Source organism: Pogoniulus pusillus, chromosome 8, assembly GCF_015220805.1.
Source record: "Pogoniulus pusillus isolate bPogPus1 chromosome 8, bPogPus1.pri, whole genome shotgun sequence".
Lineage (NCBI taxonomy): Eukaryota > Metazoa > Chordata > Aves > Piciformes > Lybiidae > Pogoniulus > Pogoniulus pusillus.
Window position 1 is genome coordinate 25,911,011 of NC_087271.1, and position 18,168 is coordinate 25,929,178.

The following is an 18,168-nucleotide window of genomic DNA, read 5'->3' on the forward strand; positions in this document are numbered from 1 at the left end:
GAGTAAATCCTTCTCAGCTGTGGGGAGAATAAGCTTATCTGACCACTGACCCCAGCAACAAATAGCCACTTGCCTTTTATTTACTCTTCCATAGAACTACTTGATTTCACTTACTTGAGACAGGACTAAGCAAGGATCCCAGTACCTGGCCCAGAATCTCTGCTAAAGTAGGTTCATGCAGCCCTGGTGTCTGAAGGAATTCAAGAAGTCTCATACCCTACTTGTGACTGTGCCATGGACACATGCAGTTGCCATCAACATTCAGGGACAAAGGAAACATCAGAGGCCAGAGTTCAGCCCATGTTTTTGAGGAATGTGTCCATTTTCACAGCAATCAAGTTTTTTGGCAGGATGCTTCCATTTTCCTTTATTTCTGTCCTGAGGTCAGACTCCTGACTGTAACCACTGGTTTACGGATGAAGTTTTGTAGAGGGACAAGCCTGATGTCACATAAGGAACACGCAGCAGTGGCACAGAGAGGTCCCAGGGTAAGCAAGTGTCTCTAGATGAATCCAGGAAAGAAATTCCCTTTTAGCTGGCAAATCAGCTGAGAAAGAAACAGAAACTCTCCGCAGAAACACTGGCAGACATTTGTAGTTCTAAACTTAACACATGCCAATACAAATACTAATGCTCACTACCAGAACAAACAGATGCCTACATCTTATTCCCAGAACACTGTCAGCTCTCCCTCAGGTCATTTCTTCTAGCTAAGACACAGCACTTTTTTGCATTGGTTTTAACTAGAAAGTAGCTGTGCTAGCCACCTGCTTGCAGCTAAAGCCAGTGACAGCAAAATCTCAGCCTCATAAAGAGATTCTCTATGGAAAAGGTAGAGTGTCAAAGAACTGAAAAATGGACACAAATAGTGCCTAGCTCTAAGAAGGCAGAAAAGGAGAGTTGGTTTATTACTGATTCTCAGATTAGCAAAATTAATTATTTGTAAGCACTCAAAAGAAGAACAAAAGACTAACTCAGGTAGATTTGTCAAGGGAGAATCATTATTGAAAAAACTCAACCAAGTATTTCCTTATAAAGGCAAAAAAAAAGTATCACTGAGAAGCAGCAAGCCATGAACTGGAATTCAGTAAGGCCTTCTGACATATCACCGTGTGATCTGACATAACACACCAAAAATGTCATTAACGATACTATTGCAATACAAGTTCACAAGTGGCCAAAAAAGCAATCCAGGGGAGTTCTCAGCAAGCTCACTGTAGAAACAGAAGGATGTTACTGGGGTCTGCCTAGGAACTAACTTTGTTTAGTGTTTTCATTGTCAGCCTGGATGACAGAGTAACAAGTTTGCTTATTAAACTGCAGAGGATATGAATCTGGAAAGAATGGCAGGTATGCTGGAAAGCTCTGCCAAAGGAACTTGGCAAACTGGAGAAGTGTTCTGAAAGAAAGAATGGCAGGGACAAGAGCATGGTGCTGCACTTTGGCAGGAAGAGCCAATGGTGCAAGCACAGGGTGCAGAGCTGGGGAGGCAGCTGCTTCTCAGTTCTTCCTGAGGCCTGGAGTCTCAAAGAACAGGATGCTCATCTTCAGTCCCATGCCACTGTGGAAAAGGCAGTCAAAACAGCAGATATGTGAGAACTGCAAGGTCAGTGAGGAAGCTGTTTGCTCTTCTCTATTTGCTATACTTTATACAGTTTTGAGAGTTGGTCTCTAGGAAAAAGATGAAATCGACTGCAGAGATTCATAAGAGAAACTGGAAGTAAAATATCTGGAGAAGATCACCTACAAGACCTGAAAAAATGTACTGTTTACTCCAAATAAATGACAGATAAGGAGGCATCCATAAGAGCGCTGAAGTAACTTGCAATGCAAGAAGTTCTCTGTGCCACACTGGGCACTGAAGCACTCAGTTCCCAGCCCTCTCACGGGATTTAACAATCTATTTGTTACGTCACTCTAAGGGCAGGGGGTAACACACTAGAATGCAGTTATGACCACGTCTGTTACGTAGTTATAACCACATCAGGTGGAAATTCAATCTGTTTTGAAGTAAACCAACCCATCCTTTCAATTTCATGTTAAACACTAGGAGTCCTTACAGCTGCATTTAGGTTGCAGGGCACTGACACTGCCAAGGCTTTCCTTTGCCCAGAATGAAGAACAAGAGCATGACACAGACCAAAGAAAATTACTTTTGACTCAATTATTCATGTTATGAAAGCCCCCTTGTACTTGCCCAGAGGCTGACAGGTAACTTCATCTGTCTGGTACCAGGAGAATAATTGCAAGTTGGTGCCAGTGTGAGACAAGCAAAGTATGAGCCCTTAAGGCCATCTTTGTAATATCCGTATACAATTATATTCGCAGACTGTTTCATTCTACATGTGGTGAGCTGCCAACTTCCTCTATCTCTATACACATGGTATAACATCTCATCCTCTGAATGTTAATCTGATTGTCTGGTTATTTGTTGAAAAATCATTAAAGAACATTTGAGAACAGATATATAAGATTAGTAAAACATGAACTAAGAGGGCATTTATACTGGATTTCATGACAACAGATAAAGATAAATCACCCACTGAATGAGAAGTCAGTGATTACAACCCGATTCCATTTAGGATTGCTGAACTACAGAGAACAACCCTGACTAGAAACAGGTCTAGTAGTGCTTCAGAAGGGCAGGAACGCAACTGACTGGGACAAAATGTTTACGTGGGGAAAGCAGTGGTTTCACCATTTCAGTGTTTCAAAATCACACTTGATATTCTTCTTGTGGGTGATGCTTTAGCCAAATGCAAATCACGAATCTGAATGCAGCAATAACTAGGCAAAATATAATGGTTTGTGCTATTCATGTGGTCACATCAAGTCGGTGAATTGTAGCCTTTTTAACAAGTGCTGCTGCTTTCTCCTCTCCCCCTCCTGTGCTATCACATCCTTATCCTAAAATTCCCATTTCTTCTCCTTGCCATTGCGCTTTTCCTTCCTCTGCTCTTAAATTCCAAGAGTCCATTAAATCCATGCAAAACCTGGTCCTTTTGTATACTCTTTAAAATAAGTACCAACTAAATAAATTGTTCATAGTATACGCTAATCTTGAATAGAAAACCTCATCTGTGATGTAAGGTCAGGTTACACAGAGATGTCTTTGTAAAACATGTTTAATCAAAGCTGAAGTCCTATGGAAGTAAAAAAAGCCTTCACTTAAATGCAGGACGACACACCAAGTAATTCTCCTCAGATCCAAACGCGGCAAACACGATGCCTGCACACCATTTCTAATGAGATGACCTTCACAATTTCAGCTGTCAGTGTTCTTACCACTTTCTCCTTGTAAACAATGTATTTCAGCCACTTGAAATCCTGCCATTTGAATCCCGCCAGAACAAACAGGGAATCCTTCTCATACTGCTCCATTTTCTGGATTGCACCTTCAGGATATGTGATCCGGAGAGTTGTCTTGCCACCCACATCTTTTTCAAAGCCCTTCACTGGAGCTGAGTTCAGCCTGCAGGGCAACCAGAGAAAACCCTGTCATGGATTCCCACTTACACTCCAGCATGTTGATGATACAGCAATTGCTCTGGGCAAGAGCTCCCTTTACACAGCTGTTAACAGCAGCAGGCATTAACTCTTGCAGTTCTTCAGCACAAGTATTTACGAACTTTTACACCAACTGACAACAGTTTAATCAGAAGCTATTTTATGTAACACAAACCATTTCTGCACATCCACTCTTGTGATTTAAACTGAACTGGAAACATAGGAAAAGGAAACTGGAAAACATTGTCTGTGCAGATGTAGTTACAAACTAAGCATAACTATTCCAACATCCTGTTGTTTCTGAGATATCTTACTTAGATTTTGCAAGACTGAGCTGAAACAGAGGGTGCAGCTCCATGGCAGTTTAAGTGAACTGAAGCTGGACTCATGCTCCAAGTGCAATCCAGAGCTTACAGTGCTCATTCTACCTGCAGCAAGTTTGTTTAGAGAACTAAGCCAGCTAATTCTTTAAAAACAAAACAAAGGAACAATCTCCAGTTGGTTTAATTCCCCAAACTGGTCCATCCAGAAGGTGAGTTACTCTGCGAGGCCAAAGCAAAACAAGAGACTGCGCTGCACAGGTCCGGTAAGGCTCAGCAACACTGCAGTCTCACTGACTTAGAGGAGTTTCTGCTGTGGAAGTGCATGGCACTCTGAAAACACCCAAGCACACAGAGCTTTGCTCTTGGGCACACTGATTTCTATGGGAATGCTAGGTATTTAAGCTGTGCTTTCGTTAAAACATCCCTTAGGGACAAAGTTTTTTCCTCTAAGAAACAAAGAGGCATTGGCAGCAATGATGACTTTCATGACACTAAAGCTATTCTGAGCTTCTATTCAAACTCGAAGAATCTGGAAGCTGAGAAGTTTCAAGTAACTTGGAATACAACTCTTGCTGACATCAAACAGCAGCCCCTGATGGAACAGTATTGCCTACTTGAATTATTGCAGCCTTCTTGACTTGAGGTAGTTCAATATACTGGAAAGTGCTTATGGAGTGCAAAATTTTGCCATGTAGGAATGTTAATGAGGATCTGGATTTGTCTTTTTCAGCCCGAGTAAGCATTTTAGGTGGGAAACCTTTTAGTGGAAGAAAATCGCTGTGTACAATCTGAAATTTGATTCAGAACAAAGGAGAATAAATTCCTACAATTACAGTTAAAATACATCTTTCATCATTAGGAATAAAAAAGGGAAAACAACTTAAGAATTGGTACCACCACAATTTATACAAGAGATTAAGTCTTATTTTTGTGTGTGGTTTAGAAACAATGACTTTGTGCCCTGAGTCTGAGGCATCCAGACCTAACTGTCTGCTAAAACAGTGGGACCAGCCAGCCAGATTTCTTGTTTTCTTTTCAAAACCCTGTTGCTGATGTCATATTCACACACACTTGTGCTATGGCATTATACGGAGGGGGGACCTCACTGTGGCCTTTCAGTATCTGAAGGAAGTCTACAAGAAAGCTGCGGAGGGACTCTTTAGGCTGTCAGGTAGTGATAGGACTAGGGGGAATGGAGCAAAGAAATGAGTAGACTCAGGCTGGATGTTAGGAAGAAATTGTGCACCATGAGTGGTGAGACCCTGGAACAGGTTGCCCAAGGAGGTGGTTGAGGCCCCATCCCTGGAGATGTTTAAGGCCAGGCTGAATGAGGCTCTAGGTGTCCCTGGCCATGGCAGAGGAGCTGGAACTAGATGATCCTTGTGCTCCCTTCCAACCCAGATCGATTCTATGAGTCTATTATTATTTAAGCTTGCAGCATTCTGTTTCTTTGGGACAGATGACTGTACATAACCTAAGAGCACATGGCTTCAAAGGCAACAGAGATAAATACCACAGAATTCTATGTAAAGAAAGTTAATTATGCACATCTTTGTCTTCTTGAAGCTGAGGGGAAAGTTATTGTCTGCAGCTGTTTCCAGTGTCAGGAGTAGTTCTTTGGCTGGGTTTTCTCCACCTCCAGCCGCTGGGTTCATCAGTTTTCAGCTTACCTTGTTAGAGCTCCCTAAACTTGGGACCTCTACTTTCCATCTAGACTGGAATCAAAACAAACCTTTTCCCCAAGTAAAACCAGCTTGGGTCTCCAGTGCAGGGCCAGACTGTGAGCTGCTGACAGAGTCACAGATCTGGAGTCCTGAACTAAGCAGCCAGCACTGTCAGCTCCATGGTTAGTGCCCCAGGGGTAGTATAAGCAACAGAGCAGGGAAAGTTCTGGCAGCCACAACCTATGTTGATGAAGGCGTGTACTACACAGCTCCAACCCTTTCTCAGGCAGAACATCCTGGTGTTATAAACACAGCAAAATCTTAGTAAACCTGTTAGGGTGTCAGGCCTCCTCATACTGCCCATGAATAGGTTGGTTTCTCCATAATGATACTTGGAGTGCTTTTCCTTCTGTATCCACTAATGACATCAGGAGCTTAGAGACACTAACACCTATCCGTGGCACCACGAAGATCCTCTCAAATATCACTAAAGCTTCATCAACAAGTAAATTCCTATCTCCTTCTAACCAGGAATTTCTGGTACACACTTGTTTTTCTCTGTCAGCAATCTATTTTAAGGAGGCATTTCAGCACACCAATGACTGACTTGCTGGAAAAAGCTCCTGCCAGGTAAACAATGTGACAGCTGGGAATAACATCTGCACTGAAATCTGGTAATATCCATGTAAAGAAGAACAGTAACTACTCACTCCAAGCTGCTTTAAAATTGTAAAGCTTATCTGACTTCACCAAAGGGTCAAAATTTCTTCCTGCAATAGTTATCCTGATATGGTAACACATAAAGCCTTGAAAACCTCCATATACTGCTGTGGCACTACTAGTCCAGAAATTTACCACATTTTTCCTCCTTGACATTCAAATCCTAGGTTCCAAATCTGATCCTTCAAACAAGTTCTGTAACCCATGAAAAAGGATGCTACCACACAAGCGACTTACTGAGCTTCCATGGGAATAACGGAAGCAGTTGGATATATTTAAGAAGAAGTCTCCTCTCACCTCCTCAGTCCCACATCCAAGCACCTGGCTTCATTTAACCTTTACAGTTGATTTTTCTCTCCTTTATCCATCCTGCAGACATCACAGGTGCTTAGTTGCCCTCTTATTCTCCCAGTTTACAAACTGACTTGGATTTACTGACGTGGAGAGAAAAACTTGAACTTTTCACTTGGAAATTAAATAGTGGACTTTCTGACATAAATCTTACTAGGTGGCTTAGTCCAGATGGATTGAAACTGTACTCCTACTACCTTTTTAACAGTTGTAGCTGAAGAAAAGGCTGTAACTGAATTTTAATTCAGCTCAAGTAACTGCAAGTAACCAGACTATGAGGAGTCGTGAGAGCTCTTTGCTAACAGTTGACAGTGAGGTGAACTAAGAGAAGAGCTGTAAAGTTTCACCCTGTTCTGAACAGGTATCTCTGTGCCCAGAGCACTGCTGGGTAAAGAGGGAACCCATTCATAGAATCAAAGAACTGAAAGAGACCTTCTTGGTCTTTTAGTCCAGAGTTAAAGAGTATTTATTACTCTGTGTATGTTCTTTTCTTACCTCATGTGCCCATTACTAGCACACGGGAGGGAAAGGAGGCCACGCTAAATGATACCTTCACTGTGCCTTACATTCTTTTACTAATCCCTTTCTTTCTTCCACTTCACCTAAGAATTTGCTATTTGCACCACATCTCATGGTTGACTGAAGTTCAGAGGGACGATATCAGTTACGTTCCCTTTAATATGAAATCAGCTATTTTACTAACAAAAAAAAATTACCAACTTAAATCAGTTTTTATAAACTTACACTGAGGTCCATCCCACTTTTCCTATTTATTATGTTAATATTTTGTTACTTCTGATGCAGAACCTGCTATAAAGCTCTGCACTTTTTTTCCAGTCAGACTAATGGGTCTGTAGCTCTCTAGAGCGTGTCCTCCCTCCCTCCTACACAGTCTTTTTCTTTCACTCTCCATTAGTACAGGTATTATGTTTGTTAATCTCCAGTCACCCAGACCACCCTGCCTTGACAGATTTATTACTAAAAGTTATGACTAGACCTGTGATTTCAAATATCAGCATGTTTTTCAGGCATTCTGAGATGGTGATGACCTGGGTCCTCAGCAAAACAGGAAGTCCTAATTTTGACTGTGGTTCTTTTTCTACTCCTATGCCACTTGGCTTCTGCTCCCTTCAACATCATCATCCACAGTGAGGCAAAGTATTCACCATTTCTAGGGTGCATCTATAGCTGTTTTAATCATTACTGGGTCCTCACTCATAGAAGCTTACTGCTTCCTAAGAACTTATGCTGCACTAAGGTTCCTTCCACCCTAACCATAAGGTCTATATCCCAGGCAATGCTACCAATAATACTTCCCTGAGATACCTCGGGGAAATAATCTGGACAGATCCAACAGTATATTTTATTGCTTCACCATCAAAGGGCATCACAAAAGCAGCAGCTTTCAGAGAAGACTCAGGTGGGATCATAGGAGCTACCACACTCCCAAACAGCTACAGAAAATGGAATGCTTGAGGAGTGCCTTTCCTTTCTGATCTAACACACATTTATATTCTCATTTTCTTTCTTTTTCTCCTCCATATTAGCTAATGCTTCCATACAAATGGATATAGCACAAGTGCAGGTTTAATGTTTGCATGCGCAGCACGTAAACTGATACGGAAACTGAGCATGTGACAAGAAAGTTGTGATGCCAAAGACTCACCTGACAACAACATCATAGTCATCAATTTTTAACCCCAATGACTTATTTGCAAGTACTCCACCATTTCCCACAATAATACATCGTCGGCAGCTGAGACTGTGGAAGAAAGAGAGAAAAGAGGTGATTTTTGTAACACAATTTCAAACACCTTGAGCTGTGCAAGTTTAGTTTGTACCTATCTGAGGACTGCAGGAAACCTTTTGTAGGTATTAAGAATTAACGGGAGGACAGAGATACACTTGATCCCCAGCTCACCCCATCATGCCCATCATGTGATAAACTGCTTTCAACACATCATGCCACGTGGGGCCTAATGAGATGATCTGTCAGGACAAGCAGCTTCTCTCCCCCCACACCCCTGGTATGATGGGCTTGAATCAAACCCATTTGTTTACTTAAATTGTCTCATTATTCATTTTGCACTGCAATAACAATAAACCAAAAGCTGAGTGAGGAAGTACTCTCTCCAAGTAATTTTCTGAGTGCAGGCAGATCTTGTCAGGTTATTTGGAGTGTGCTCACCTCGCCACTGCAAAATTGCTGCAGCTATTGTGAGACTTCAAGAGACAGAAAACCAAGAAATGCATAGAAAAAGGATTCCCCTCCTATTTCTGTCTAGTTGGAAACATATAAGAAGACACAATTGGAAAAGAAGGGGAAGGAATATAACCTTAATTAACAAATGATCTGGAAAAAGGAGGAAGAGAAACAACTTCTTGTGGAACTGCAAGTCACGAAAACTCTCTGCAGCAGATGTTAAAAAGTGATTTTGTCTTGAAGACAGAGAGAGGACTTCTTTCCAGCCATCTAATCCCAAATGCAGCTGGCTCTTCTGGCAATATGCCTTCATCTCTGGTAGTTCACCGAAGGGATACGTGTCTGCAGAGCCTTTTTCGGAAAGAGGCCATCGGTTGTTTGAAGCAGATCTCTGGATGGCCTTCCGAGTCCCAGGCACAGCTAACTGGTCTCTTTTAGGCTGTCCTTGCTGTGATTAGTCTAAACAGTCTGCATGAGGAAAGCTCTGCTTATGTGGGGTCTGCCTTTGCAGGGTGAGGCTGGAGTGCATTTAAAGACTCAGTTAAACCACTGAGGGTTACTCTGCTGACAAAGCCATTAGCTGGAGGTATGCACAGACTTAGTACCAAGGGATGCTCTGGAACAACTTCCCCAGCCTCGACAGTTTCACTGTTAATCCCAGCTTTTCCAAAAGAAAAAAAAAAAACAAACCAAACTTCCTCAAGAAGATGGAACATATTTGTCCAATGCTTGTGTCTCCAAGGGCTGAAGAAGTGTGGATGTTTGCAATAATCACATCACAATAGAGAAATAACTCTACAGACAACGACAGAGAAAAACCAGTTCTGGTGACAAGGAGAAAGCATACAAGATGTGGTTCAGGCAGTGTATTTTGTCACACAGAGAAGGGAGTTATCCCCAAGTACATGCAACTGAGTGACAAGGATAGTAACAGCTTTGTCAAAATCTTTTAGGAAAAGGTATTGTGTGAGTGAAGAAAACATATATACTTCAGTTCTGGTCAGGTAAAATTTCAGATGAAAATATGCTCTTCTGATGATTACCATAAGGAAATCTGACCCCCTATATAACAGACTGATGGATAAAATGTGGTGTGATTCTGTAATTTCTCTATTCAGTTGTCTCTGAGCCATGACTCTTCTCAGTTTCACATTTTGAAGAATACCATACTGAAATGTGAAAGTCGCAAGCTACAGACATTCCCCTCTCTACCTTTCCCATTTACTGTTAGGATGCTACCTCTTAGCAGTTTTGAATACAGATGTGTTTGTTTCAGCCTCAAAGCACTTAATTGCATTCTTCCCTTTTCTGTTAAATTAAAGCACCATCTACTGTCAGCAATCCCTTCCACATCTGCATGCGATCCACCTACTGACAAACCACTGCCTGTAAACATCTGCTTCTACGTGGATAATCAGCCACAGGTCAGACTGGTGAGCATGAGGCACAACACACGAGACAAGAGAACCAGTTCCACCAGCCAGAGCTGTTCCAGCAGCCTCTCTTCCTGGCCCTGTTCCCACACAGTACTTGCAGACTCAAAGCCCATTCTTAACTTTCTCTTGACCACACAAACGGTAGGAAGTTCATCGCATCTCTTAAAGCCTAACAGCTCTCCTGGATCTTGAGTCACATTTGCAGCACCTCTCTGAACCATTCTCAGCTTCTGCCCAGCTCTCCGAAGCACTGACCCTGGAAGGTCAGCATGCGGAGCTAACACTGCTCAAAGCAGGAGCCCTTTCACACAGACATTTTTTAATATACCATTCCAATGCTCCTTTTACAGTCCTCTGTTTGCAGAAGACAATTCTCATCTTGTAAGCACAATCTGCGTTGTCACCTCTGGGATGCCAGGCTTAATTTGGCTCCACTAATGGCCCTATGAAAAGGCCTAGAGCGACCTGGCTCTCCAACTCCTTACTTGCCCAGACTTGTGCTCTGGCAAATTTTCCTGGTGTAACTCTACCTTTCCTCCAGCTTGGTTTTGACCACTGTGAACACCTGTCAGCAGCATTACACTTGAAGTGTCACTAAAGGATTCATTCTCAACCTGGACAGGAACTTTTTTTAAGCTGTGTGACATAGTCCTTTCCTGAAAAGAATGTCTGCTAAGGTGCTGTGTAGAATCGGAATACAATGGGCTGAAGCAAAAAACTACCGCCTGTATTTTAAAGGTTATCTTTATCAACCATGCTTCTAGTTCATCTAAAAAACACAACCTCTACTTGACAAGATTTCATATTGACAAAACCCAAGATAGCATATACTGATTATGCTGCAACTTCTTAGCTCTGTCCCAGATCTAACTTCCCAGGATTTTTCCTGCAAAATTGAGCTAAGCAACTCACAGCCTTCTCTTTGCTTCTCCCTTATTCCTCCAGGAGTGGCACAACATTTGTTGTTCTATCCAACATTCCAAGAGTGATTAAAAAGCAAACAGCAAGAACAAAAAGAAATCTTTAACTCTTTAAGTAATTTTCAGTGCTTACTCACTTTAAAAGACATACAATTGTCAATTAACATCCTCATGGTTAGTAATAAAAACACACAAAGCATTTCACTGTTACTGTGAAGCTGGACAACATCACTCTATCTTTACTTCAGAAAATGAAATTGTGTGCTAGTTTGAAGCAGGCTAGAATGTTTTGGTGAGAAGAACTAGATTATAGACTGTAAAAAGAAAACAATGGTGATATCTACTTCACTCATAGGCTTGCTGAGATGCATAAAAACATAAGCCAAAACACAGATAACACACTCGGCATCGCTCTTGCTGGGGCTGCTGGCTGAACTGCATCACTGCATCTCTCTAACCTCACTCTCCACTTTGGACTAACCCACTTTGCTTCCTAACCCTTTGGCCGAACCTCCATTCTTCCTTGGGACTGGGGTAAGGTTGAGAGGGGCAGGGGGAAGGTGAAGGAGTGGCTGAGAGCCCCTTCTGGGGACTCAGGTTTCTGGGAGAGGAGTTGTGTTTCTGTATTACCTTTTACCTTGTATATTTCTGTATATAACTGTATATACTGTAAATTTCCCATTGGAATGGGCTGCCCAGGGAGGTGGTGGAGGCACCATCCCTGGAGGTCTTCAAGAAAAGACTGGATGAGGCACTTAGTGCCATGCTCTGGTTGACTGGATAGGGCTGGGTGCTAGGTTGGACTGGATGATCTTGGAGGTCTCTTCCAACCTGGTTGATTCTATGATTCTACCTGCTTGTATATTGTGCTAGCTGTAAATATAAGCTTCATTCAATTTCCAGAGCTGGCTGAGTCTAGTCTGGGTGACTTCTAAAGTGTGGAGGGGCAGGGAACACCCAAACCATCACAGAAATGAATATTTAACTGAATGGTTAATCACCTTCGCCTAGCTTCAGGTCTGGACCACTCTTAGTACCCTTGTGGCCTTGACATATTTGAATGCAACCTCCATCTTCTTGATGCGAGGTCTAATCTTTGATTTTCTAGTAGCATTTTTTAAATCTCTTTCAAAAGCTCTCTGCCCACTCTCATCACAAAGCTGGAAGCTTCTGTTGCCAACTCAGAAGTCAGTACTCAGGTGCAGACTGCTTTCTTCATTAGAATAATTTTGGTTGGAAGTGACTTTAAGATGGTCAGGTCTAACTATTAACCCAGCACTGCCAGGTCACCATTAAACCATGCCCTTCAGTACCACATCTACGTGTCTTTTAAGTAGCCCCAGGGATGGTGACTCCACCATTTCCCTGGGCAATCTACTCCAATGCATTACAATCCTGTCTGTAAAGAATTTTTTCCTAATATCCAACCCTAAAATTCCACAAGTGCAATTTGAGGTCATTTCCTCTTCATGTGCGTCATGAAGATATGGTGAGTCTTGGACTTTGCCTAGGTTCTGCATGTCAGGCATCTACATCAAGCCTGGGCAGTCAGGACTGTTTGGATCAAGACAGGCAGAAGTTTGAGCTGGCTAAGTTTTACCATCTTTGGCAATCATGCTGTACGACAGTGAGAAGGCTGCAGGGTCACCCTGATGGCATTGTGAAAGGGAAGCATTCAGCTGGGATGTCAGGCATTGGACCTCACACTCTGCCCAGAAGCTTGGACAACTGGCATCAATGTAGCTGGGCTCCTTCACAACCAGCATTGACTGATAATGCCCGAGTATGGGAAATCTCTGAAGTCACTGCTGGCTCCAGGCAAGTTTCTGGCTGAAGAAACACATCATGCAAGCAGTATCAGTTACAGCTCCACTGTTTCTCCACAAAGAAGTGTGCAAACATCTTTTTGTTTGTTTACACAGTACGTCAAAGCTGTATTTCTTTTCCAGAGAAGTACAAGGACTGAACACACAGGACACAACCCAGGTTCCAGTTTGCTACCAGGGTGGTATGAGGAAGGGTCATAGACTTTCCACACCAGATAGACTTTCCCTAAAGCCCTAAGCTGGGAACTGCAGCCAGATGTACAGCCTCTTGGCATAGATTCTCATAAGTTGAGTTCATCTACACCAAAACCAGGACTCACACAGATCTTCTTGAACAATATAGCACTGTAAACACAAGTATGCGTTGCAGGAATGGCTGCTTCCTCTTCCTCTCTTATCAAAGCATTGTAGAGGTCTGTCAGGGGAGAAAAAACACAAAGCCTTCCTCTGTGCAACTTTGGAACTAAAGGCTTTGAGGAAAGATATAAAAGAATGATTAAAAACTACATCTTTAGGGTATTTATTAAGGTGCTTAGGGAGGCTTAGCATATTCTGATTTGATCTGTTTGCTGCTGCTTAAACTGGTGCTATCAGCTTGAGCCAGAGGAACACACATACCTCCTCTCCCGCTCTATCAAGTTTCTTTCTCACTTGTTAGTTTACATACTGCATTAATAAAGACTGTGTTAGTTACAAGCTCAAACACTCATTTTTCCTTCATTGTCACCTGGAGGTAATACAAAAGGGTCAGTCAGATTTTTATGTTTATGTCTTTTCATAGGAAATGTACAGGTCATTACTGCAAAGATTTAACCCCAAATTCACTGAAGTCAGCAGAAGAGCCACAGAACTAGAAACTAAGCCTTGATCAATTTGCAGAATGAGGGGCAGGCCACTGGAGGAACCACTAAAGCAAACACTGAAAATATAAGTGACATAAATGGGCCTGGAAATGCCAACAGAGTGCAAGAGAACTCCAAAGTGTCAAAGACAAGGCTCACTGACATCTGTACTAGGGAGAAAGTCATGCCAGCTGTGACAGAAGAGGACACCGATTCTAGACAAAGTCCTCTGAATCTCCAATCTGTTCCAGAAAAGCTCAGAGCTGAATTGCAACTACCCTCACAAATATAAACGCAGCTTTACCTACCTCCTGCCCTGAGGCAGGAGCAGGTTACTTCAAGCAGTTCAACACAAGGGTGCCACAGTAAGGAGCCATGAAGAAAATAAAGAAAGCTCAGCATCACTTACACTATGTTACAGGCATCAAGCATAGCATTTGTTCACATGCCCTCCAGCTCCTGCTAGGTATTAACACAACTCAACTCACAATGGAGGGATTAGTTGGAGTGAGTTGGCAAAGCTCCTTTGGGATGATGAAAAGTGTATGCAGACCCGGAAGGATTGAGATTGCCTCACTTCAGCACATTGTGTCAGGAAAGGTGCATCAGGATGCCCTTTTGGCACAGAGATAATCAAACAAACAAGTCTAAGGCTTATGGGAGGCAAGTGAAGGTAACATCTCAAGGGACAGTGTTGTGAAGGAGGACATAAATGGAGAAACTTGGGTGGGGACAAGACCAAAGCTGACTTGTAGATCCCCCACACAAACCTCTAATCCCCTCTTTCCTTCCTGTGCTCTCACGCACTGCTCTGACCTCACCTCTCCTGCCTCTCCCACCCTTCTCCTGGGAAAGCTCTAAGCAGCACATGGTTACATGAGCACTTGCTTCAATAGGCTCAGCAGTGCTCACCCTCCCCACCCATCCCCATCCCTCTGCCTTTCGGGCTGCCATTGCAGCGCTGTGCCAGCGCAACTCTTCCGCAGGAGGGGAGTTCTACAAATGAGGTCACTGGAATGACCTAGGTTAAGAGAAAAAAAAATTCTAAACTGGAATTGTTTCAGTGACCCACTTTAAAGTCTCTCTTCAAGTAACAGCAGCAGCATAAGGAAAAAGTAGAGAGCTACAATCTGAGAGCAGGCAGCAGCAGCAGCAAACACAGCCTCTTAGACTGGCTTTGCCAAGAGAGAAAACGTTGGTGTAATTTCATCCTGGAGAGAAAGTGAACCTGGAGCCTTTTCCCTACTGCTATCATCATCCCACTAGACTTCTGAGAGCCTACAAGTGGAAGAGATCTTCTAAGTCTGACCCCTTATACCTCACAGCTCCTTCACAATTAAAGCATTTTCTCAGCCCTCAATCACAGAATTGTTTGGAAGAGACCTTTAAAGGTCCCTTAAGTCAGGTCCTTTCCAGTTGCTCCAAGGTAGTGAGCAAATGGGAGAGGTCTGGACTTTCTCCTTGGGCAATAAGGGAGCAAGACAAACCTCAAGGCCCTGCAGTCAGCACACTGGATCTGCCACAGAGGGGAAGTGCTGGGCTCTGCTTTGAGCTTGAGATAGTAGCTAACCTTCATCAGTCTGCTCCATCAGCTCTTCTGGAAACCAAAATGGCAGATACCCATTACTGCCAGAATGGTAATTCATTGACCATCACAGCTGAAGAACACTTCTGGAAGCATACCCAAGACTTCATCTAAGCTACTCATTGAGTAGGTTTTCAAGAGCAGCATTGCAGTAGCCATAACACCTCCTGTAGTACCCAAGCTCTCTCTTCTAACTACCCTTCTGCTGCAACTCCATCTACTTGATTAAGGATCTCAATTTGTGGCTTGTTATCCCAAGGCTTTCTTGACCCTTTCTCCCACATCAACTTTTCTCTTTCCTAAGACCTGCTCACTGGGAAGGGCTCTGGAAGGTATTTGACTGTAAGGCACATGTACTACACCACCAACATCCACTGCTTCGCATTTGTCACAAAAATTCCCAAGGAAACAGTGCTTCCTCAGGACCCCTGTGTGTTTACCAGCACATATATTATCCAACCTCGTTACTGCAATACCACAGAAATCTGTTTCCAGCCTGTTCTGTAGATGTCCCTCAGACTTGACATCTCAGGGACTTAGCATACATTTCACGAAGGCTTGAGTGTCAGGTCTTTCCTATCACTGCACCAAATCCATTATAAAGAACAAAAGCTCAAAGTGAGCAGCTTATGCTAGAGTGGCTGTTTCACAGCCTCCTGAGAAACTCCTTTTTAAAACCCCCAAACATTCCAGTCCTCAAAAACACAGGTGAGCCGCAAGGGTCACAATTACATTAACCTTCACTGCAAGAATCTTCCACCTGCCCTCTGTCATTAACGCTAATTTCCCATGAGCAATCTTCTGAAAGAATCTATATGTGGATTTTTCAACAGATTAAAATCTTAGCTCTCCAACCAGAGCTGAGATAAACCCCAGATGGGTGCAAGTCGGTTGTGTGCAAAGTCTCTAAGAAGGTCATTTGTAAAATGATTTTGCCTTCTGGACGTCATTTCTCAAATTAATCCAGACTCTGAAGGCTAACCCTATCCAGCATTGCTGTGAGGCAAGGCAAACTTCAAAGCAACCTAAATTAGCACATAGACTGCAAAAAGCTAAGAATAAACTTTCACATAGAGAGCAACTCCTGACTTTTAACTACAGCAGGCAAGCTCTACAGTCAACATGAGAGACGCACAGAAAGGCTGGAAAAGCTTATGAACTTCACCGTGGAAAAGCAGGCAGGAGAGCTGAGCCAGGAAATGAACCCAGTGTGCTTAGAAAGCAGGGGTGTGTTGTGAGCCTGGCTTCAACTGCCACTGCTTGGAAAGTAGGAGCACCAGGACTTTGAAAAGAGCTCACGTCCCAGTAAAAACCTCTGTGAGCTTCTGAAAGAAACTACCTCTAATCCAGGAGATGGCATTAAACCAAAACTGCAAAACAAATGACAGAAAAGCAAGGATAGAAAAGACTAAAAGACTACCGTTGGGAAGCTGATAGCAAACATGCCAGTGAGTTTCAGAAACACCCCCTACAACAACAAGACAGAAGAATCAAAGGAGCTTCTTCTATAGTTATTAATTCAAATACCAGAGGATCCAGAAGACTGCTATCACATCCTGGCACAGGCTTGGCCAACAGTCAGACATTCCTGCTTTAAGAGTGAGGTTATTTGAAAACATTGTTAAAACAAGCCAGTCCCTTCTTTCTCTTTAAGAGTTTCTTGTGGTCCTGTTGCTTTGACAGAAAGATTGAAAAAGAGTAATGTGTTTATTAAAACCCCACTATTTACATCTTTGGAAAAGAGGCAAGAGGGTGTATTGTAACACCATTTGAAACAAAAGATTAGGAAATAGTCAAGAGGTAAATGCTTATTTCTACTCATGCTTGACTTAACAGAGGTCTTACCAGAGTTTAAAGATTTACTGGGAAGAGGACAGAGTCTCTGGCTCCTCATCTACCTCCAGAGCAGAGCCAAATGTACTGGCAATAATTTCTGGCAAAAAACATCTAGCAATGTTTATTCAGAAAATGTGGAAAACAATCACTTCTATTCTAAAAGGTTTTATCTTACCTGTCAAGAGCTGGCGTTAGACGGTAATCTTTGGTTGCTGACAGGATGGCTTTGATCAGATTATCTGAGGAGAAAGGAAGACGACATTAAGACCAAGTTCTCACTTCTAATGGAAATGAAAGACAAAGTGATGTAAAGCATCTGAAGCAGTTACTTGGAAAAACAGAAATAAGGTTCACACTAGGAACAAACACTTTAACTTTTATGTTCCTATTTTCTCTGGACAAAGACCTTCACACACTGGCTGCAGAGCAATGTGCCAAATTCTGATGCAGTCAGATGCACATGCCTTGCACAGAGAGTGACAGGGAACAAAGGCAGTGGTTTCATAGTCACTTCCCTGAGATTGCAGCTTCACAAACACTTCAGACACGAAAAAGCCAGTATCACTGTCAATGCTTGCTTTCAGACAAGCTTGTATGAGCTGAGTGGTGAACTGGATGTAGGAACAGAACCAGGTTAAAACTGATGCTTTTTATTTTCCTGGGCTACTTTTAGTTTAGGTTCCATTCCTCCATCTGGTTTTCTTTATGGCAGAATCCAGCTAAACCATCATAGTTGCTTAAAGAAATGCCCATGGAACCACAATTTACACTGACACCCAGTGAATGATAAGAGCAACCAGATGGTATAAGTTATGCAAGCAGAGACACACACACAAATGAAATGCATTAAATTACAGAAGCACGTTGATTACACATTAATAATTCTATCCACTATGGGCATTTTTGAATCTACTTCCTTCTGGATTTTTGTCCTTTGTTGCTAATTTGTCCTCCT

At 42.6% G+C, this 18,168-nt stretch overlaps 1 protein-coding gene across 11 annotated transcripts in view; it reads right to left on the reverse strand.

Annotated features, from left to right (window-relative positions):
- The window catches only part of ST3GAL3 (ST3 beta-galactoside alpha-2,3-sialyltransferase 3), a 202,528-nt gene that overhangs the window by 48,700 nt on the left and 135,660 nt on the right, over nt 1–18,168 (reverse strand). For all 11 annotated transcript variants that reach the window (XM_064147747.1, XM_064147746.1, XM_064147745.1 and 8 more), the window contains 3 exons: nt 17,389–17,452; nt 8,232–8,327; nt 3,286–3,472 (listed from right to left, as the gene is read on the reverse strand). In XM_064147747.1, the coding sequence (XP_064003817.1) occupies nt 3,286–3,472; nt 8,232–8,327; nt 17,389–17,452 (347 nt within the window). The remainder of the gene's footprint in view (nt 1–3,285; nt 3,473–8,231; nt 8,328–17,388; nt 17,453–18,168) is intronic.